Source organism: Geotrypetes seraphini, chromosome 2 (genome assembly GCF_902459505.1).
Source record: "Geotrypetes seraphini chromosome 2, aGeoSer1.1, whole genome shotgun sequence".
Taxonomy (NCBI): Eukaryota; Metazoa; Chordata; class Amphibia; order Gymnophiona; family Dermophiidae; genus Geotrypetes; species Geotrypetes seraphini.
In genome coordinates this window covers 416,434,492-416,455,410 of record NC_047085.1, presented here as the reverse complement: position 1 = coordinate 416,455,410, position 20,919 = coordinate 416,434,492, and the positions used below count along the sequence as shown (strand labels likewise).

The 20,919-nt window shown below is 39.7% G+C and overlaps 1 protein-coding gene across 4 annotated transcripts in view; it reads left to right on the top strand.

Annotated features, from left to right (window-relative positions):
- Positions 1-20,919, top strand: part of DYNC1I1 (dynein cytoplasmic 1 intermediate chain 1) — a 587,025-nt gene that overhangs the window by 255,379 nt on the left and 310,727 nt on the right. For all 4 annotated transcript variants that reach the window (XM_033931086.1, XM_033931087.1, XM_033931085.1 and 1 more), the window contains one exon: positions 7,351-7,440. In XM_033931086.1, coding sequence (XP_033786977.1) covers positions 7,351-7,440 — 90 coding nt within the window. The remainder of the gene's footprint in view (positions 1-7,350; positions 7,441-20,919) is intronic.

The window sequence follows — 20,919 nt, the reverse complement described above, 5'->3', positions numbered from 1 at the left end:
GAAAAATTGGAGAGGCTGGAGCTCTTCTCCCTGGAAAAGCGGAGACTCAGAGGAGACATGATAGAAACCTACAAGATCATGAAGGGCATAGAGAAAGTAGAGAGAGATAGATTCTTCAAATTTTCAAAACATAAAAGAACAAGAGGGCATTCGGAAAAATTGGAAGGGGATAGATTCAAAACAAATGCTAGGAAGTTTTTCTTTACTCAGCGGGTGGTGGATACCTGGAATGCGCTTCCAGAGGACGTAATAGGGCAGAGTACGGTACTGGGGTTTAAGAAAGGATTGGACAATTTCCTGTTGGAAAAGGGGATAGAGGGGTATAGATAGAGGATTACTGCACAGGTCTTGGACCTGTTGGGCCGCCGCGTGAGCGGACTGCTGGGCACGATGGACCTCGGGTCTGACCCGGCAGAGGCATTGCTTATGTTCTTATGTTCTTATGTTATAAAATAGTGCTACTTAGTACTGTAGGCTATCAGCAGGTCTGAATTATCTCAGAAATAATAAAGCCTATTTGGTACTTCGTAGAATGGAATGAGTTGATGAGCGAGTAATTAATGACACTTTGAGAAAATGATAACAGAATAGTGCTAAACTAGGAAAAATAAACTATTTAAGGGCGAGAAAGGACATTTTTCTTTGCAGAGGTGGGACACTGTTAAACACGTTGCTTTAATTGGCCAGGCCTGTGTTGCTCCATGTACACTAATTTGATATCATTTTGGCTTTAAGAAACACTTTTTTTCTATGCCAATTCTTGTATTACCTTTTTCTTAACAAGTATTCTAGCATATCTATATTAATATGTATTTCCCCAAAATACGAAATCATTATTATATACTTAACAATGAAAAGAATAAATAAAAATGACTATTATTATTATTAATAAAATATTGTAGTTTCAAAATTCTTGATAGACCATTTTTCTCCACTCATATAGTTTCACTGACCTGGACCTGAGACTAGAGCAGATCACTGAAATAGCAAAGTGGCCAAAGAGGAAGAGCAGTGCACTGTGTAGCTATCAGGGGCCATGGCCATTCAGCCAGCAGAATCATATGTGTGGCCTTAGAAAATGTGCAAATAGCTGTTTCCTAGATACATGCAACATGTGCCAGAAAGGAGGACATGTTAAGAATGTTTATGAATACAAACATGAGGTCATGTTGTGAAAAACAGGTTATCAACAGCAGTGAGATGGTACATCGAGATGACAATTGTCAGGAGATATACAACTGATAGACAGCTGTGACTATTATGACCAGTTAGCAGTGCTATTTAGTGCTAAATGGAGCTTTTATTTTAGGCCTGAACTAAAGTAATACCCCCTTAGTCTATAACATAGTGCAATCATTTACGTGCCAATTACTCATATAAATTTATAGAATACTAGCACTTGTATCAGTAATTGTAAATGTACATTTGTAAGTGCTAGTTGAGTGCTCAGTTTTGTTCTATAAATGATGTATGGAACTTGCTTAGCATGTAAATATAAGGGGGGTTCACAGGGGAGAAGCATGAGGGGATCCAACATTTATGCATGTAACTTACAGAATCAATAAGTTACTAATGTGCCACGTATCGACATGCATTGACATGGCATAAGTGGGATCACTGAAATGTAAACCCTTTGCTGCTGATTTACACTAGAATTATATAACGAAATCTTGGCACCTAACTTGTGGCATCCATTAAAATTGGCCTCATAATGTTGTTATGATGATTGTTTTACCTAGGTATTCAGTGCTGCTGCATATACGTATATCAATACTGAATATCTGGATTATCAAGTTAAATACTGGTATTTAAATTAGTCACTACACTGGCTGAAAATTGTCTCCGATAATAATAAGGGGTGAAGTAGGCTTTTACAGAGAAATAGTAATGCTATAAACTTAATACATTTTATGAAGTTATATAACATTTATATCATATTATACAATAATTAAGACCATACAAATAACTCATTTTATATGAACACTTTTAATAATTTTAGAAACAGATGCTTATTATTAGAAAAAACATAGAATCAATGAAACTGTCATGAAATTTAAGATCATAAATTTTATGACTTAGCAAATTGTATGCCTAATACAAAAATACCATATTTTCTCAAATCTCTGAAACGTTTTATTTCTGAGAGGCATAATCTTCTTCACTATATATATCTCCCATACTGTATGCAGCGGCAACATGCATTTAAGCAGTGGTTGATAAAAGTGTAACAGGAAATCTTTTACTGTTTCCCTGTCTCCTGCATAATGGCTTTAATTACCAAACATCATATTTTTGGGGGGCATCAATGACAGCTCTAATAAAATAAGAACATAAGCATTGTCATAACGGGACAGACCACAGCAACACAGTAAATTATGGCAGAGAAAGACCCTCACGGTCCATTCAGTCTGCCCAACAAGATGATCAAAGCCTCGCCCACCCATTCCATTTAGGCCAGGTCACCCATATTTAAATGCTGGTTGTGAAGTCACCATCACCATGCCAAAAATATAGGCAGCCAAACACAATTGGGATGCTACGTGGTGTATTACTGACAGTATTCATCTTACCAGTCAAGATGCTTTTCCCTCCCTTCCAAGTTGCACAGTTCCCTCACTCACAGTGTGTGACAATAAAATGATCAATACATTAGAGTTGACGAATGTTCATCTGTCTCTCACCACGTGCAGGACACAGACCATACAAGTCTGTTTGGCATCAGCATCCATTCCCCCCTGATAGATTTGGCCACTCTTCTTTATCTCTCACCACATGCGGGACACAGACCATAGAAGTCTGTCTGGCATTAGCCTCAGCTCCCACTATCCTTGCCCAATGTAACACCTTAACAGCCATGTTGTTTTCATCTTCTTTCTAAGTATCCCCTATGTCTATCGCATGTCATTTTGAATTCTTTTACAGTGTTAGACTCTGCCACCTTGTCTGTGAAAAAGCTTTTCCTGACATTACTCCTAAATCTGAAAGAGATTTGTTTGAATATTAATACCTTTCAAGTACTTAAAGGTCTGTATCATATCACTTCTCTCTCTCCTTTTTTCCAGCGTATACATATTCAAGTTCTCCAGTCTCTTCTCATACATCATATGGCACAAATCCTGTACCATTTTTGTCACCTTCCTCTGAACTATCTTTTTACATCCTTGTAGAGATAGCACCTGCAAAACTGAACACAGTAGTCCAAGTGGAGCTGATGTGTACAGGGTATCAACACCTTCTTTCTTCTGCTGGTTATGCTTCTCTCTGTGCTGCCTAGCATTGCTCAGGCAACAGCCACTGTCTTGTCACATTGTTTAGCCACCTTGAAATCTTCAGAAACTATCATCCCAAGATCTTTCTCCTGATCCGTGCATGTCAGTTTCTCATTCCCTAACTATTCTCTTGAATTACTGAACCCCAAGTTTATCACTTTGTACTTCATTGCATTCAATCTCAACTGTCAAACATTATTAGACCATTCTTCTAATTTTAGTAGATCCCTTCTCATATTGTCCATACCCACCGGGGAGTCTACTCTGTTGCAAATCTTGGTGTCATCCCCAAAAGGCAAACTTTTCCTTCCAAACCTTCAGCAATGTCTTTCACAAATATGATGAATAGGATCAGCCCCAGTACAGATCCCTGAGGTACTTCACTACTTACATTTCTATCCTCTGAGAAAACTCCATTAACTTCCATCCTCTGCTCTCTGTCAGTCAACCAGTTCTGAATCCAGTTCATCTAACTTTAGCCCACTGAGTTTATTTGTGAACTGCCTGTGAGAAACTGTGTCATAAACCTTACTGAAATCTAAGTAGACCACATCCAGCGCTTATCCACTATCGAGTTCTTTGGTCACCCAGTCAAAGAAACCGAGTAGATTCATTTGATACATTTTCCTATGGTGAAGGCCATGTTGCTTCTTGTAATCTATTGGATTCCAGGAAACTTACTATCCTTTTCTTGAACAGCATCTTCATTACCTTTCCAACTTTTGAAGTAAGGCTTACCGGCCTATAGTTTTCCACCTCTTCTTTGTCTCCACTTTTATGAAGAGAGACCACATCTTCTCTTCTCCAATCCTGCGGAACCTCCCTGTCTCCAAGGATTTATTATACAAATCTTGAAGAGGACCTGCCAGAACCCTTCTGAGCTCTCTCAAGATTCTGGAATGAATCCCATCTGGACCCATGGCTTTGTCTACTTTCAGTTTTTCAAGTTATTCATAACACTTTCTTCTGTAAACTATGTAATATCAACTTCAATTTCAGATGCACTTTTAACAGTCAACGGAGGTCCTATTCCCAGATTTTCCTTGAAGACAGAAGTATTTATTAAGTACCTATGCTTTTTCCTCATCATTGTCCACATCGTGGTTTATAATATCTTCCAATCTCACAATTCTATTTCTAGCCTTCCCTCATTTCACTAATATATCTGAAAAAAGTTTTGTCACATTTCTTTATCTTTTTAGCCATTTGTTCTTCTGCCAGAGCCTTCGCCAACCATATTTCTCTCTTCACTTTTTTCAGTTTTATCTGGCAATCTCTTCTGTGTTTCTGGTCTTGTGTTCCTTTATATTTCATGAATGCCACATCCTTTGATTTTATTTTGTCAGTGACTTTTTTTGGGAACCATATTGGTTTCTTTTTTCTCTTATGCTTGCTGACCTTCCTTATGAAAAGATTTGTTGCTGATTTTATATCTCCCTTCAGTCTGAACCACAGATCCTCAACTGTTTCTATGTACTCCCAACTTTTCAGCTTTTTCTTCAGGTACTCCCCCATTTTAACAAGTCAACAAGCTTAAAATTCAGGATTTTGAGTTTTGTGCAGCCGCATTCCGCTTTAGCCCTTATGTCAAACCATACAGTGTGATCACTGTTGATCATGTGGGAATCTGCACTGATGTTGGACACAGTCTCTATTTGTGAGCACAAAATCTAGTGTCACCCCTCCCCTTGTGGATTCCATCACCATTTGTCTCAGCAGTATACTTTGAAAAGCATCTACAATCTTTCTTCTTCTTTCCATTTCTGCAGATGAGACCTTCCAATCCGCTTAGGGCAGGTTAAATTCCCCTAGAAACAGCACCTCCCTCTTCATTCCCAACTTTTGGATATCTAGGACCAAATCTTTGTCTAACTTTTATGTGTATGTTGGAAGTTAGAAACATAGAAACATGATGGCCAAATGGCCCATTTAGTCTGCCCATCTGCAGTAACCATTATCTCTTTCTCTCTCTGAGAGATCCCATGTGCCTATCCCAGGCCCTTTTGAATTCAGACAGAGTCTCTGTCTCCACCACCTCTTCTGGGAGACTGTTCCATGCATCTACCACCCTTTCTGTAAAAAAGTATTTCCTTAGATTACTCCTGAGCCTATCACCTCTTAACTTCATCCTATGCCCTCTCATTGCAGAGTTTCCTTTCAAATGAAAGAAACTCGACTCATGCGCATTTACATTACGTAGGTATTTAAACATCTCTATCATATCTCCCCTCTCCTGCCTTTACTCCAAAGTATACAGATTGAGATCTTTAAGTCTGTCCCCATGCGCCTTATGATGAAGACCACATACCATTTTAGTAGCCTTCCTCTGGACTGGCTCTAGTCTGTAGATAATGCCTACATGGATGGATGTTCCATCTTCTAAGACAATCCATAACGCTTCCTCTTCTCCCCAAGACCCTTGCATCTCAGCCACTTTAATATTGTTTTTCACATATAAAGCTACCCCTCCACCTTTACGAACAGCTCTATCTTTACTAAATAGGTTGTAGCCCTGTATGTTTGCATACCATTCTTGGGAGTCATTGAACCGTGTCTCTGTGATAGAAACAATAGCAAAGTCTGCCTGCAACATCAGGGCTTGCAAATCATGAACTTTGTTATGTAGCCTGCTAGCATTTTTGCACATATATTTCCAGTTAATTTTGTCTCTCTCATCTTCTGTTTTTCCTTCTGCCTAGTCTTCCCATCTGCTTTTTAGCTATTAAGTGATTTGCTAAGATGGTCTATTTTAATTCTTTCTCCACTGCTCTCACTCTCTTGCTGCTGGATTTGGTGAAGGTGACTTCTGGAGTTCATCCACTTATATTTAGCACTCCCACCTTCTAGTTTAAATGCCTAGAAATGCATTACCTGTTTTTCTCCATAAGGATCCTTTTTTCCTGTGTAAGAATAATATAGGCCATCACAACAAAACAGCCTTTTGTTTTTCCAAGTATTACCTCATACTCCTATGTACTGGGTACTTAAAACAATCTTTGTGGCACCAGGCTTTTAGTAGTTTATTGAAGTTTTCCGTATTTTGTAGGCAGGCAGCATTTCAGAAAAGGCCACATTCTTTATTTAGTACCTCAACCCTTCCCCCAGCTTCCAGAAAGCTGTCTGCATGCAATCTGTGGCCAGGTAATTTGTTCCCAAATGTATTACAACATCACTCTTAGAATCTTTACTCTCTTCTCTAATCAGTGGTGTTGTAAGGTGGGGGGGGGGGGAGGGGGGAGGCAGACTGCCCCAGGCACCATCTTGGTGGTGGCACTGGCACCTCTCGGCTCCCCCATGCCACGCTTGCACCCTCCCTTTCCCCTATACCTCTAAATCTTCATTACAATGAGCAACCTCTCTGGCCTGCTGGTCGTGAAGCCAGGCAGTGACGTCAGGGAAAGCCAATGCTGGCACGAGCAGCAGGCCGAAGAAGCTGCTCACGCTGGTGAAGATTTAAAGAGGTTAGGGGGTGGAGGGAGGATGTGAGTGTGGTGTGGGAAGTGGGAAGTGGGAAAGGAGAAGGAGGGGGCAGAGAGGAGGGCGCGGGGAGTGTCACCACCCCGGGTGCCTCCTATCCTCGCTATGCCACTGTCTCTAATTATCTTCAGAATTTGGTTTGTATTTCTTCTAAATGAGGAGCCTGGAATGCACATTACTTTGTTGGGGCCCACAGAGTCCACTTCCATCAAGTCCAGTATCCTGTTTCCAAAAGGTGGCCGATCCAGGTCACAAGTACCTGGCAAGATCCCAAAAGAGTAAAGTAGATTTTATGCTATTTATCCTAGAAATAAACAGTGGATGAATCATCTCCTCCCAAAATGGCTTTAGGTACACCAATATGCAAAAATGATCAAACTTGACTGCATCCTCTCCAGCACAAGATCACAATAGCCACATGTTTTTGACCTGAATAGCAATATCGCTAATAAGAACTGTGTTATAATTGTGTTATAACTTAAATGTAAGACAGGCTTTTTCTCAAATTTATTATAGGATCTCTAGGTTACCAGAAGTTAAAAATGTCTATTGTGCCACTAAAGAGAAGAAAATATATAAAATGAGTTGGTATTTTCTTTTATAGATGATGAAGAAGATGAGGAATTAGTGGAACCCAAAATCCGACATGAGTCAGAGCTGGAAAATGAAGAACATAAACAAGAAGTGAAAGAAGGTACCTAAAAAAAAAAAAATGAGTGTCCCATGCAGATTGATTGATGATGTCTCTCAGGAAGAATGCACATTAGTTTTACTGTTTATCTACATGAAACTCAGATTTGCAACATTTCCTTCATAGATTAGGGGTCACATTTTTATTAAGTTATTTTATATCATTTCATTTTCCCTTTGTAGCTAATAACTCTAAAATAGGTTATAATAAAATAAATTCTGTATACATGAATAGTCAGTCATACTCCCAATCAATACTTTGGCCCCCTTTTATCAAGTAGGGTTTTTTATTGCTGGCCGCCACGCTAAAAGCTCCGACGCTCATAGAATTCCTATGAGTATTGGAGCTTTTACCACGACGGCCGGCAATAAAAAACCTTAACACAGCTTGATAAAAGGAGGCCTTTATTAATAAGTGTTTCTAATAAAATACAACCTCAGCTAAAATGATCACTAAGGGGACAATTTTATAAAGAATTTTATGGTGTAAGCTCTGCTTAAGGCAAGTAGAAGGTCTTATAAAATTGCTCAAGAAGATGAGTAGTTTTACATCATCAGGGTTAGTTCAGCCCATGGCAGAAAGCAGCATACCACTACAGGCGAGCTTTTACAAAGCTGTGCCACTAAATGCCAAGCCACCCGTAGGAAAACAACAGGTTGTTTGGTATTTAGTGTGCGCTGCTTGTAAGCATGTGCTTTTAAATGTTTATATAGGTTTGTATAGTCTTTTACATAGGAGCTGAGAAAAACCCACTATACCTACCTGTTTACATCCCCAATAGCCCTTATAGTTGTAGGTGGCACCTATATGGCAGTAGAGTGGGATTTGGGGGAGGGGGGGTTGGTAGGCTCACATTTTCCATCATGAATGTAGTGGTTATAGTGGCTTATGGGCCTGGGTCCTCTTCTCTATGGTTCACTATCCTACCCCCCCCCCCCAAGACTACTTAAGCCACCTCTGTGCAGCTCTACTAGGCTTTCCTATGCCAAGTGCTGATGTTCCAGAAGCAGGTATGTACGTTTTAATTCTGATTTTTCTGACGGTGTGAGGGGGGGTCAATGAACTTGGTGGAGTGTGTGGGGGGGGTCTTTACTTTGTCCATGCAGTGGTTATCTGATACTTTGGATACCTTTTGGGCACTTATACCTGTTTTTAGATCGCCTAAGTCATAACGTATAAGTTACGTCTGAGCAGTCTCGAGAAACCTTCAATTATTCCTGCAGGGCCGACTAAGTGGTTAAATCTACAGCCTCAGCATCCTGAGGTTGTGGGTTGAAACCCATGCTACTCCTTGTGACCGTGGGCATGTCACTTAATTGACCCAGGTACAATAGATAGATTGTGAGCCCACCAGGACAGATGGAGAAAAAATGCCCGAGTACCTGAATAAATTCATGTAACCTGTTCTGAGCTCCCTTGGGAGAACAATATAGAAAATTGAATAAATACGTAAATCATGGCCTGGAGTTTAGGTAAAAGCTACTCTACCTCATAGTAATTAAACACCCTATGCAGGAAGCCTGAATGATTTAGGTTGTCAGATCCCATGGCTATTTATATGTCGCCCTGCACCCCTCAGGTAAAGAGAAATGTTCACTACTAAGGGAGGCTGTAGCTCACCAATGAAATGCCATATTCACCTCTCCTCCCCTCAGTTCACTAGTCCAGGCAGGGACTCAAGGAAAAGAGGATCCTGGTCTGTAAAAAATGATACAGGCAGCAGTTCTACAAATGATACCAAAAGATAGGCGCCAAAATGCAGTGCACTGAGCATAAATTCTGTAACGACATCTGGGTGCCCAGATTCCATCATAGAAATCAGCATAAGTCAGCATTTTGTTGCCAACATTTAACTACACCCTGTGTAAATGAGTGTACCTAAATGGGGCGCTTTAGCAAGTAAATAGCATTATTTTATAAGCCGAGTATAATTTTTTGATACCCCTATGCCCTGCCAATGCATTCCCTCTTTGTGAATGCCTCTTTGCAGATATACACTATCGGGCTCATAATCGAAACACAAATGCATCTAAAAACCCGCCTAAGTCGGCACTTAGATGATCTTAAACACAGGTCGTCCAAGTGCCGATAATTGAAAACGGGTTTTTAGATGTATCCAGAGACTTTTTAGGCCTCTGAATCTCACTGTGCACCCAGAGCAGAAAGGGGCATTTTTGGAGGAGTGGTTAAGGCAGGATGCAGTTGGGATGTGGGCCGACCTAGACTTAGTCGGCCTGCAGGAATAATTGAAGGTTTCTCGAGACTGCTCAGACGTAACTTATACGTTATGACTTAGGCGATCTAAAAACAGGTATAAGTGCCCAAAAGGTATCCAAAGTATCAGATAACCACTGCATGGACAAAGTAAAGACCCCCCTACACACTCCACCAAGTTCATTGACCCCCCCTCACACCGTCAGAAAAATCAGAATTAAAACGTACATACCTGCTTCTGGAACATCAGCACTTGGCATAGGAAAGCCTAGTAGAGCTGCACAGAGGTGGCTTAAGTAGTCTTGGGGGGGGGGGTAGGATAGTGAACCATAGAGAGGAGGACCCAGGCCCATAAGCCACTATAACCACTACATTCATGATGGAAAATGTGAGCCTACCAACCCCCTCTCCCCCAAATCCCACTCTACTGCCATATAGGTGCCACCTACAACTATAAGGGCTATTGGGGATGTAAACAGGTAGGTATAGTGGGTTTTGGGGGGCACCATGACCTATAAGGGAGTTGTGGTGCGATGTTTATGTGGTACCCTTTTTGTGAAGTTCACAGCAGTGCCCTGGAAGGTGTCCCACTGCTCTGTTGCCATGTCTGGGTGGCCAGTCCATCACAATGCTGGCCCCTCCCACGTCCAAAAGGTCTTGCTCTAGACGTTAGCTGTTTAGTGGCAATATTTAGTGGCACTGTTCAGTTAAGTGCTATTGAATATTGCCGATTAGCCTCAAGTAAGTGATTTACTGTAAGTTGTTTTAAATATCAAGCCCAGTATATCATAACAAAGCAAATGAATAAATATACCCTGTGTTGACTGTAAGCCTTTAACTATTTTTAAATTAATAAGCTATGAAGAGGTCTATTATATGGAAATCTCAGTCATAAATAGACCTTTCTTTTATATTACTGTTGCTTAGGCTAATAATGATTATAATCACAGAAACCTTTTGTGCTCACAGCATTCCAAACATGTACTGTACATAATGGCCCCGAGTCTATAAATGGAACCTTCCGGTAGGTGCCTAGATTGGGACGCCTACCGAGTTAGGCACGTAACTTATTTTTTTTTTAATTGGTTAATTGGCACTGATAACTGAGAGCACCATTTAAAACTGATTAATTTTGCTGTAGGTGTCTAACTTGGTAGGTACCATGTAGGTATGTACATTGAGGCGCCTACCCAAAAAGTAGGCGTGGTTAGGGGTGGAGTTTGGACATGGATTGAGTTAGGTGCTAGTATTTTAAGCCAAGAAAAACCCTTGCCTAATAAACTGGCACCAAATTTGCAGATTCTCCCCCCCCCCCTTTTACAAAGCTGCGTTAGGCTTTTTTTTAATCACCGGCTGTGATGGTATTAGCTCCAACGCTCATAGGATTCCTATGAGTGTCGGGGCTAATATTGCTGCAGCCGTTGATAAAAAAAAAAAGTCTAACGCGGCTTCGTAAAAGGAGAGGTTAATTAAGTCGCCACTAGTTATGATTCTACAAACAGTACCTAACTTTGAATGACATGCGGTAGGTGACATTTTCCTAGGTGCCTACTGAGTTAGGTGTCGTTTATAGAATCAGGCCCAATGCGTATAACAACTACAGTCTTACTTAAGTGCAGCACAAGTATCCAGGCTGAAAAAATGTCCAATTAATAAATACACCAAAAGTATATTTGTATGGATTCCACACTTCACAATATTAATTACACCCAAACATGGAATTCAAACCCAATTGATATTCAATTAATTCATACAGGGAGATAATTTCTTCTTAATCTGTTGCCTGACACCATTATCCATGGTATAACAGTCACAGTTAAGAAAAACAAGTGCTCATTGAGCTTTTAAAATGGATATAATCTAGAATAGCACTTATGGCTGTATTACAATAAGTGGACTGTGAAGTTCAGTCCCGATTTTTCAATTGATTCTCTGAAGAAGCGAGAGGGCGAAACGGGCCCGTCAGAAACAATAAAATATTCAGATAAGTGGCCTAGAAATCAAATTTTGATATATAATTAATTATTTATTTAAAAAAATTTTAAGCTTGCTGAATTTTCACATTAGAATTATTTAGGAGGAAGAGGAGGAGGACCAGTGATTATATCATGGTTCATACAGTTGTTCCAGCTGATTTGTATGCATTAGAAAAAGCAGTCTAAGGTCCTTCCTCCCTTAATATGAACTGTCAGGCAACAGATTAAGAAGAAATATTCTTCCTGTAAGAATTACAGTAATTGAATAACAATTGGGCTTGAATTTCATGTTTGGGCGCAATTAATAAATTATCTTAAGCAGCCCCCCTACCAAGTTGCTTCAACCGGCAAGTCACGTTGGAACGGTGCCGCCCCGAAACCCAACTGCGCACCAAGTTTTGTTTTATCATTCCTTTGAGGGTTGGGAGTTATTCCACTTTAAAATTTAAGAAAGGGTTCATAGTCAATACAGGATACAATTATTAATTTGCCCTTATAAAATAGACAGCTTTTTTGGACATTTGACATACATGTACTTTAGAATATGGAATTAACCCCTAACGTGAGAATTCTATATATGGTACCTTACATTATGTGCTACTTCTGTGCCGAATTTTCAGTGTGGAAAAGCATTTTTATGAATGCAAGCTGCTGAAATGGGCAGAAACAGCAGATCTATGCAAAAGCACAGTCATAGAATAGCACCTAAATGTTTCCACACAGATCTGCATAGGTGCGGGTAACTAATGGAGGGACATGGGTGGTCAGGGGAGTTCCCTTAACATGCGAGCAATATCATAGAATAGTGTGGATCCATGCACAACTTGCGCACTGGAATTTCCAACTCGTTTCAGTTGGTATAAATCCTTTTGCCCAAAGTTGAGCCGGATCCTGGTGCTTCACGTTATTCTATAAAGAACGTCCATCCCGGAACACCCTTTATAGAATACTGCTAAGCACTGATTTTTTCAGTGATGATCTTTGACCACAGTTTACTGAATCCAGTTCTAAATGCATAGTTTAATGCAATTGGCTGTGAGCTATAAATAAATTGTTTTGTATGCATCTTAATGCTAACACAAATTAGGATTAACATGCCAAGATGACGCATTTTAATATATTAATATCCTTTAGCACAGGGATCTCAAAGTCCCTCCTTGAGGGCCGCAATCCAGTCGGGTTTTCAGGATTTCCCCAATGAATATGCATTGAAAACAGTGCATGCACATAGATCTCATGCATATTCATTGGGGAAATCCTGAAAACCCAACTGGATTGCGGCCCTCAAGGAGGGACTTTGAGACCCCCTGCTTTTAGCACATGGGCCCCTTTGTTTGCTTGTGATATCAGTCATGCAGTACAACTATAATTTACAGTATCTTGCCTTAAGTGTCAATCAATACAGCCAAGTACAATCTCCTACGGAGTTAGTAAATTGACTAAGCCTTGTCATTTGATCTCTGTTAGACATCAAAGCAGCAAATGAGTATATTCTTTGTTTTCTTCCAGGCAGTAAATAAATTTCAAGTAAAGTACAGCATTGTCAAATATAACTTTTGAAGATGCCATGGCCTTTCTGGGATGAACCTGGTCTGGGGCAGGGGGAGATATTCTTTGATCAAACATTTCTGTTTCTCTTGGTTAGCTCAGAAGAAAGTAGTGTGTATCTTGAAAGCTTAGATCAAAGTGACTGTAAGGGGAGCATAAATTGCACAAAATTACAGTGATTTTTTTTTTATTCAGTGTAATAGTTCTAAAGGGGAGGGATCTGAAAAAAATTAGAAGTGGTTCTAAAAAATAGGTGATAAGACACAATCTTCATTTATTAAAATAAGATGGCCTGCTGTTAGCTACTAGGGGGGTGCTGAAAAGTTCTCAGCCCAACCAAGAAGAGAATGAAGTGGAGCCATGAAACTTACAAGTTATTCCACACATTCACCCCTAAGTTCAACATACTTGGCACATCGTGTCTGAAGTTTCTGTAACCCTTCCCAAAAAATACTCTGATGTCTGGTCACTGAAATACTGCTCCGCTGTTGCAATCACCTCTGAATCACTCGAAAACTGTTGCACTTTCAAACCTTAAAAGAGGTTTGGAAACAGAAAATACTCAGATGGAACAACATCTGGTGAGTAGGGTAGATGGTTTATGCAATGAAACTCAACTGCATCGAAACATCCATTGTTTTGCTAACCTTATGGGCAGGTGCATTGTCTTACAAAAAGTGAACTCTAGCGCTGACCCCCAAGGTGGATCCGAGCATCTGGTAACTATGATTTGGTTATTCTTCCCAATGTGCTTCACTTTGCATTTGTCCACATTAAATTTCATCTGCCATTTGTATGCCCAGTCTCCCAATTTACTAAGATCTCCTGCAGTTTTTCACAATCCGCATGCGTTTAACAACTTTGAACAGTTTAATGTAATCTGTAAATTTAATCGCCTCACTTGTAGTTCAAATTTCCAAACCATTTATAAATAAATAGAACCAGTTCCAGTACAGATCCCTGCGGTACACCACTATTTACCCTCCTCCATTGAGAAAAATTGCCATTTAACCCTACCATTTGTTTTCTGTTTGATAACCAATTCTTTTTTTTTTTTTTATTCTTTATTGGTTTTTAATTAAAACAGTGTCACATAAATGAAAGAACAAAAGATATTCCACATATTACAATTCTTAATCTACAATTGAACATTGCCTCCTATCCCATGACTTTTTAATTTTCTCAGGAGCCTCTCATGAGGAACTTTGTCAAAAGCTTTCTGGAAATCTAGATACACTACATCAACTGGCACACCTTTAGCCACATGTTTATTCACACCCTCAAAGAAGTCAAGCAAAGGTTTGGATAATTTCCTGGTGGAAAAGTCTATAGTCTGTTATTGAGAGATATGGGGGAAGCCACTGGATCGGTAGCATGGAATGTTGCTACTCCTTGGGTTTTAGCCAGGTACTAGGGACCTGGATTGGTCACCATGAGAACGGGCTACTGGGCTTGATGGACCATAGGTCTGACCCAGTAAGGCTATTCTTATGTTCTTAAATTGGTGAAGCAAAACCTCCCTTGGCTGAACACATGCTGACACATTAAATTATGCTTGTCTATATGTTCCACAATTTTATTTTTTTTATAATTGTTTCCACTATTGTGCCAGGCACTGAGTTCAGGCTTACTGGTCTGTAATTCCCCAGATCACCCCTAGAACCCTTTTTAAAAAATCGGCGTAGCATTGGCTACTCTCCATTCTTCAGGTACTACAGACAATTTTAGCAACAGGTTACAGATCACTAACAACAGATCAGCGCTTCATATTTGAGTTTTTCAGTACCCTGGGATTTATGCCATCTGGTCCAGGTGATTTATCACTCTTTAACTTGTCCATTTGGCTTAGTATGTCTTCTATGTTCACCAAGATTTCTTTCAATTTCTTGTCCTCATCACCCTTGAAAACCATTTCTAGTTCAGATAGATTTCTTACGTACTCTTCCGTAAAGACCGAAGAATAGAATTCAGTCTTTCCATTATGGCCTTATCCTCCCTGAATGCACTTTTTACTCCTTGATTATCCAATGGTCCAATGGATTTCCTCACAGGTTTTCTGTTTCTGATGTACCTAAAAAATTGTTACTATGAGTTTTTGCTTCTTTGGCAAGTTGTTCTTCATATTCTTATTTAGCTTTCTTTATCAATACTTTGCATCTAACTTGCCAGAGCTTATGTCTCTTCTTATTTTCTTCATTAGTATCCTTTTTCCATTCTTTAAAAGATGTTTTCTTGGATATAATAGTCTCTTTCATTTCACCTTTTAACCATGCTGCCGGCTCTCATTTCCTCTTCCTTGCACCTTATTTAACACGTGGAATACATCTGGTTTGGGCTTCCACGATGGTATTTTTAAACAACCTCCATGCCTGGTTTGTACTTCTGACCCTTGCCACAGACCCTTTTAGCTTCTTTTTAACTGTTTTCCTCATTTTATCATAGTCGCCCTTGCGAAAATTAAATGCCACTACTGTAGATTTCTTTAGCAACTTCACTCCAGTTATCAGCTCAAATTTGATCATGTTATGATCACTGTTTCCCAGAGGACCCAACACAATTACCACCCAAACTATATCCTGCATTCTACTAAGGACCAAATATAAAATAGCACCCTCTCTTGTCGGTTCCTGGACCAATTGCTCCAAGAAGCAGTCATTTATGACATCTAGTAATTTTACCTCCCCAGCACTCCCTGATGTAACATTTATCCAGTCAATGTTGGGGTAGTTGAAATCATCAATATAAACAAAACATACTCAATAATGAAACCTCAAGAAGACCTTCCCCTAACTGTTGTTTTCCCACCAAACAACTTACTAAAGATCAGATCACAGGAGACAAAACCAGACAAATGAAAATTGAAGTGGAAAAAAAACCTCAGTTGTGCTTCATCAGTTAAAGAACTCCACTTCAATAAAGTCCACAGTGTGTTGAACAGTTCACTTGTTCTCCTGCAGACTAGTATATTGAAAAACAACACTGTTATTACAGGGAGGAAACACCTGTATCTTCTTAATGTAGACACAGTTCAAAAAACAGCTTCAAGGAATCCCACAAATGCAGAACTCACATCAGAGTACCAAAAAAAAGACAAAGAGTACTTAGCTGCTATTCACGCTCTTCAAGTTGCCTACAATATATTTTTTTTAAAAAATTTCAAAACACTTTTATCCCACATATCTAAACAATCTATGTGGGTTACAGAACTACATACACAAATCAATACACAACCATAAAACAAAAAATATATCACTGTCCATTGGGAGCATTGTTCAGGAGCGTTGCAGTCTTCAAAGACCTGACAAGGAAATCTCTGTTTCGCCGAGGGCTACATCAGGGGTCCGTCTTTGCCAGTACAGTTCACCACTTCTATACAAGCAAGGCAATCAAACAGTAAACAGAGAAATTGTGCAAAGATAAAAGGGTCCTTTTACAAAACTGTAGTAAGTACTAAAGTGTGTATTACTACTACTATCTATTCAGTCGTGTCCTGTCATTGGATACTCTGTAGGCCAGTCCTCACCATGTTTTCCATGGCATCCAGCCAATAGGCCTTTGGTCTCCCCTGCTACCTTATACCACTGACCATGTGTGTATACTGCAGCAAAAAAATGGCATACCAAGGGTCACGCTGAGGCATCCTACGGTAATTTTGCCACGAGGTGTGCATTATCCATGTGCTAAAAATATTTCTTATTTTTTGACTCAGTGGGCGTGTCTAGGGTGGAGAGTAGGTGTGTTCTGCTCTAATTGATTAGCACAGCTACATTTCCACGTGCAAAATGAAAATTGACCATTTTACTCCAGCAGTAAAAATGGCCTTAGTGCGCTGGAATGATCCAAGTAAGGGATTGCTAAGGTCATTTTTTTACCACTGTTTGGTAAAAGAGACCCAATGAAAGTCAGCTGAATAGTCAGTCCAAAAAGACGCCTAGGGTTAGATTCTGTGAAAGGCCTCTATATTGTCAGCATTTACTAAAATGGACACCGGACGTATGTCAATTCATGCTCAGGCGCCATTAACAGAATCGTGGCTAGCGATGCCTACGAAAAAACTTAGATGCTTGCAATGTAGACCAATATTGTACTGGCCTACATTGCAAGTGTCTTAAGTTCTATAGTGAATCGCACCTAACAGCACTTAAGTTCCGCTCCACTCCTTACCACACCCACTTAGGCATAAGGCAATGTTAGACATCCTGCTGTAGATGCGATAATGGTGCTTACACTGTAGATGCATTTATTTATTTTGATTTCTATCCCGTCCTCTTGGTAGCTCAGAATGGGTTACAACAAAACATGCATAATAATTTAAGGGCATTTATTTCATTTTTTATTTCATTTAATGTGTTGTCTTATATCCTACTAAATCTCCCAAAAAATTCAAAGCGGTTTATAAATTGACTTATATAATGGCCAAAACTCTAATCAGTTACTTTGAATTTCCCTCTCTATCCCAATGGGCTCACAATATAACTATAGTACCTATGAAAGAAATAATTACTTACATTTACCTATAAAAGAGAAGGAAGATGGAAAAGATAATGCAATAAATTCAATACTATAGGTGTGTAAAAGGTACAACAGAAGTGAAAACTTCAATATCAATGAACCCCAAGGAAAAATCTTAAAAATAAAAGCTGGAAAAAAATAGCAAAATTAAACCAGCCCAACAAAAATAAAGCAAAACGAAAATTTAAAATTTAAACTTAAAAATAAACCCGTCATCCTCACTCTCAGTCAGTTTCTAATCCCATGTCCCCAATCGAGAAATGCCAGCCCAGGCCGGTACAACAAAAGCGACTCTTCCACTTCAATTTCCCTGGTCCTGAAAGGCTAGAACCAAATGCTGCAGCTCCGCCAGAGATAGCAAAGAGAGGTCAACAAAACATGATGTACATAAGAGAAATGATGTAAAGTGGAGTCTGTCTGCTAGTGACTGTTCAGTTGAGTCCTGTGCTCTTATCTGTACAGGCAGCTGGTTCCATAACCGAGGGATAAAGTGGCTGTAAGAGTGTCTACGAGCCGTTTCCATCTTGAGAGATCTTCCTGGGAGGATGCATAGTGGCCTCTCTAGTTCAGAGCGGAGGGGAAGGTAGGGGGTGTACTGGTGTAGTTTGGATGTAATGTAGACAGGGGTTGTGTTGTGGAATCTTTTGTGGGCTATTACAAGGGTTTTGAATATGCAGCATTTGTGGACTGCTAGCCAGCGTTCTACATGGAGAGCTGGTGTGGTGGGGTCATGGTAGTTGAGGTTGTATAGGAGGTGGATTGCTGAGTTTTGGACTCATTGGAAGCGTTTGAGTTCCTTAGCAGTTATTCCATTGAACAAGGAATTGCAGCACCTACTTTTTATTTTTATTTTTTATTTTAAATTACATAGTCAATTACCGCACCGATTAAAGCCATTTAAAACAATTAAGTTAGGCAGCGGTACGGCACCTACCACCACCTAACTTATGGCGCTGTTTATTGAATATGGCCCCTAATGCTTCCAGTTTAAAAGTAAAACTTGTTTATTATGTTTAAAGCCATGGTGAAATGGGTCAGAGGTTTGTCTAATGTCTATTGATCTTGCACACATCATTGTGACTGGAAGAGAACTGTTGCAGATTGTGATAAATTGCAGGCAGACCTTAGGAAATTGGAAGACTATACATCCAAGTGGCGGATGAAATGTAATTTGGACAAATGCAAAGTGATGCACATTGGGAAGAATAATTCTAAATCATAGATACTGGATGCTAGGGTCCACCTTGGGGGTTAGCGCCAAAAAAAAAGGTCTGGATGTCATTGTAGACAATTCGATGAAACCTTTCACCCAATGTATAGCGGTGGCCAAAAAAGGAAACAAGATGCTAGGAATTATTAGAAAAGGGTTGGTAAACAAGACTAAGAATGTTATAATGTCTCTGTGTCATTCCATGGTATGACCTTACCTGGAGTATTGCGTTCAGTTCTGGTCACCTTAGCTCAAGAAAAATATAGTGGAACAAGAAAAGGTTCAAAGAAAAAGGACCAAGGTGATAAAGGGGATGGAACATCCCTCGTATGAGGAAAGGTTAGGGCTCTTCAGCTTGGAAAAGAGATGGCTGAAGGGAGGTAGGATTGAAGTCTACAAAATCCTGAGTGGTGTAGAATAGGTACAAGTGGATCGATTTTTTACTCTGTCAAAAATTACAAAGACTAGGGGACACTCGATGAAGCTACAGGGAAATAATTTTAAAACCAATAGGAGGAAATATTTTTAACTCGGAGAATAGTTAAGCTCTGGAACATGTTGCCAGAGGTTGTGGAAAGAGCAGATAGCGCAGGTTGTTTTAAGAAAGGTTTGGACAATTTCCTGGAGGAAATGTCCATAGTCTGTTAATGAGAAAGACATGGGAGAAGCCACTGCTTGCCCTGGATTGGTAGCATGGAATGTTGCTACTTTTTGGGGTTTTGCCAGGTATTAGTGACCTGGATTGACCACTATTAGGACAGGCTACTGGGCTAGATGGACCATTGGTTTGACCCAGTAAGGCTATTTTTATGTTCAATTTTGCATTTTTCCTTGATCATTTTAGCTAGGATTTTGTTTGGTTTTTATTTATTTTGAGTGTCTCCTGGGATTTTATATGCATGTTATAATTAGAAAGTTCAATAACATTATCTTTGTGGTTTGTTTTCAAGCTCTGGGAACATTAAATTTTTGTTTAGAAAAGTAACCATTTCAGGATGTTTGATATAACTTCCCTCTGGTTTTCTATTAACACCTTTTTTTTTTTTTTATTTAACTAACAACTGTCACACTAGGAAAAAAATCTTTTATGTTTACTTTTCTATGAGGTCCTTTTACTAGAGCTTAGCAGACAATAATTATGTTAGCACGGTTCAAATGCTAAGAAACCCAGATTAACATAATTAGTAGAAACATAGAAACATGATGGCAGATAAAGACTAAATGGCCCATTCAGTCTGCCCATCCACAGCATCCACTATCTCCTCTTCTCCCTAAGAAATCCCACGTGCCTGTCCTACACTTTCTTGAATTCAGACACAGTCTTTGTCTCCAGCACCTCTACTGGGAGACTATTCCATGCATCTACTACTCTTTCTGTAAAAAAAATATTTCCTTAGATTAATCCTAAGCCTATCACCTTTTAACTTCATCCTATACCCTCTCATTCTGGATCTTTTCTTTTCAAATGAAAGAGACTCTTCTCATATGTATTTAAGCCACGTAGGTATTTAAACATCTCTATCATATCTCCCTTCTTCCGCGTTTCCTCCAAAGTATACTGTATATATTGAGATCTTTAAGTCTGTCCTCATATGCCTTATGATGAAGATCACACACCATTTTAGTAGCCTTCCTCTGGACCGACTCCATCCTTTTTATATCTTTTTGAAGGTGTGGTCTCCAGAATTCTATACAATATTCTAAACGAGGTCTCACCAGAGTCTTATACAGGGGCATCAATACCTCATTTTTCCCACTGGCCATACCTCTCCCTATGCACCCTAGCATCCTTCTACCTTTTGCCGTCACCTTTTCAACCTGTTTGGCCACCTTAAGATCATCAAATACTATCACACCCAAGTGCTCACTATGGGCTCATTTTATGAAGGTGCGCTAGGGTTTTTAGCGCACGCACAAAATTACCGCACGCTGAAAATCTAGTGGCTAGTGCGCTCGGGAATTTAACGCGTGCTATTGCGTGCATTAAGGCCCTAGCGCACCTTTGTAAAAGGAGCCCTAAGC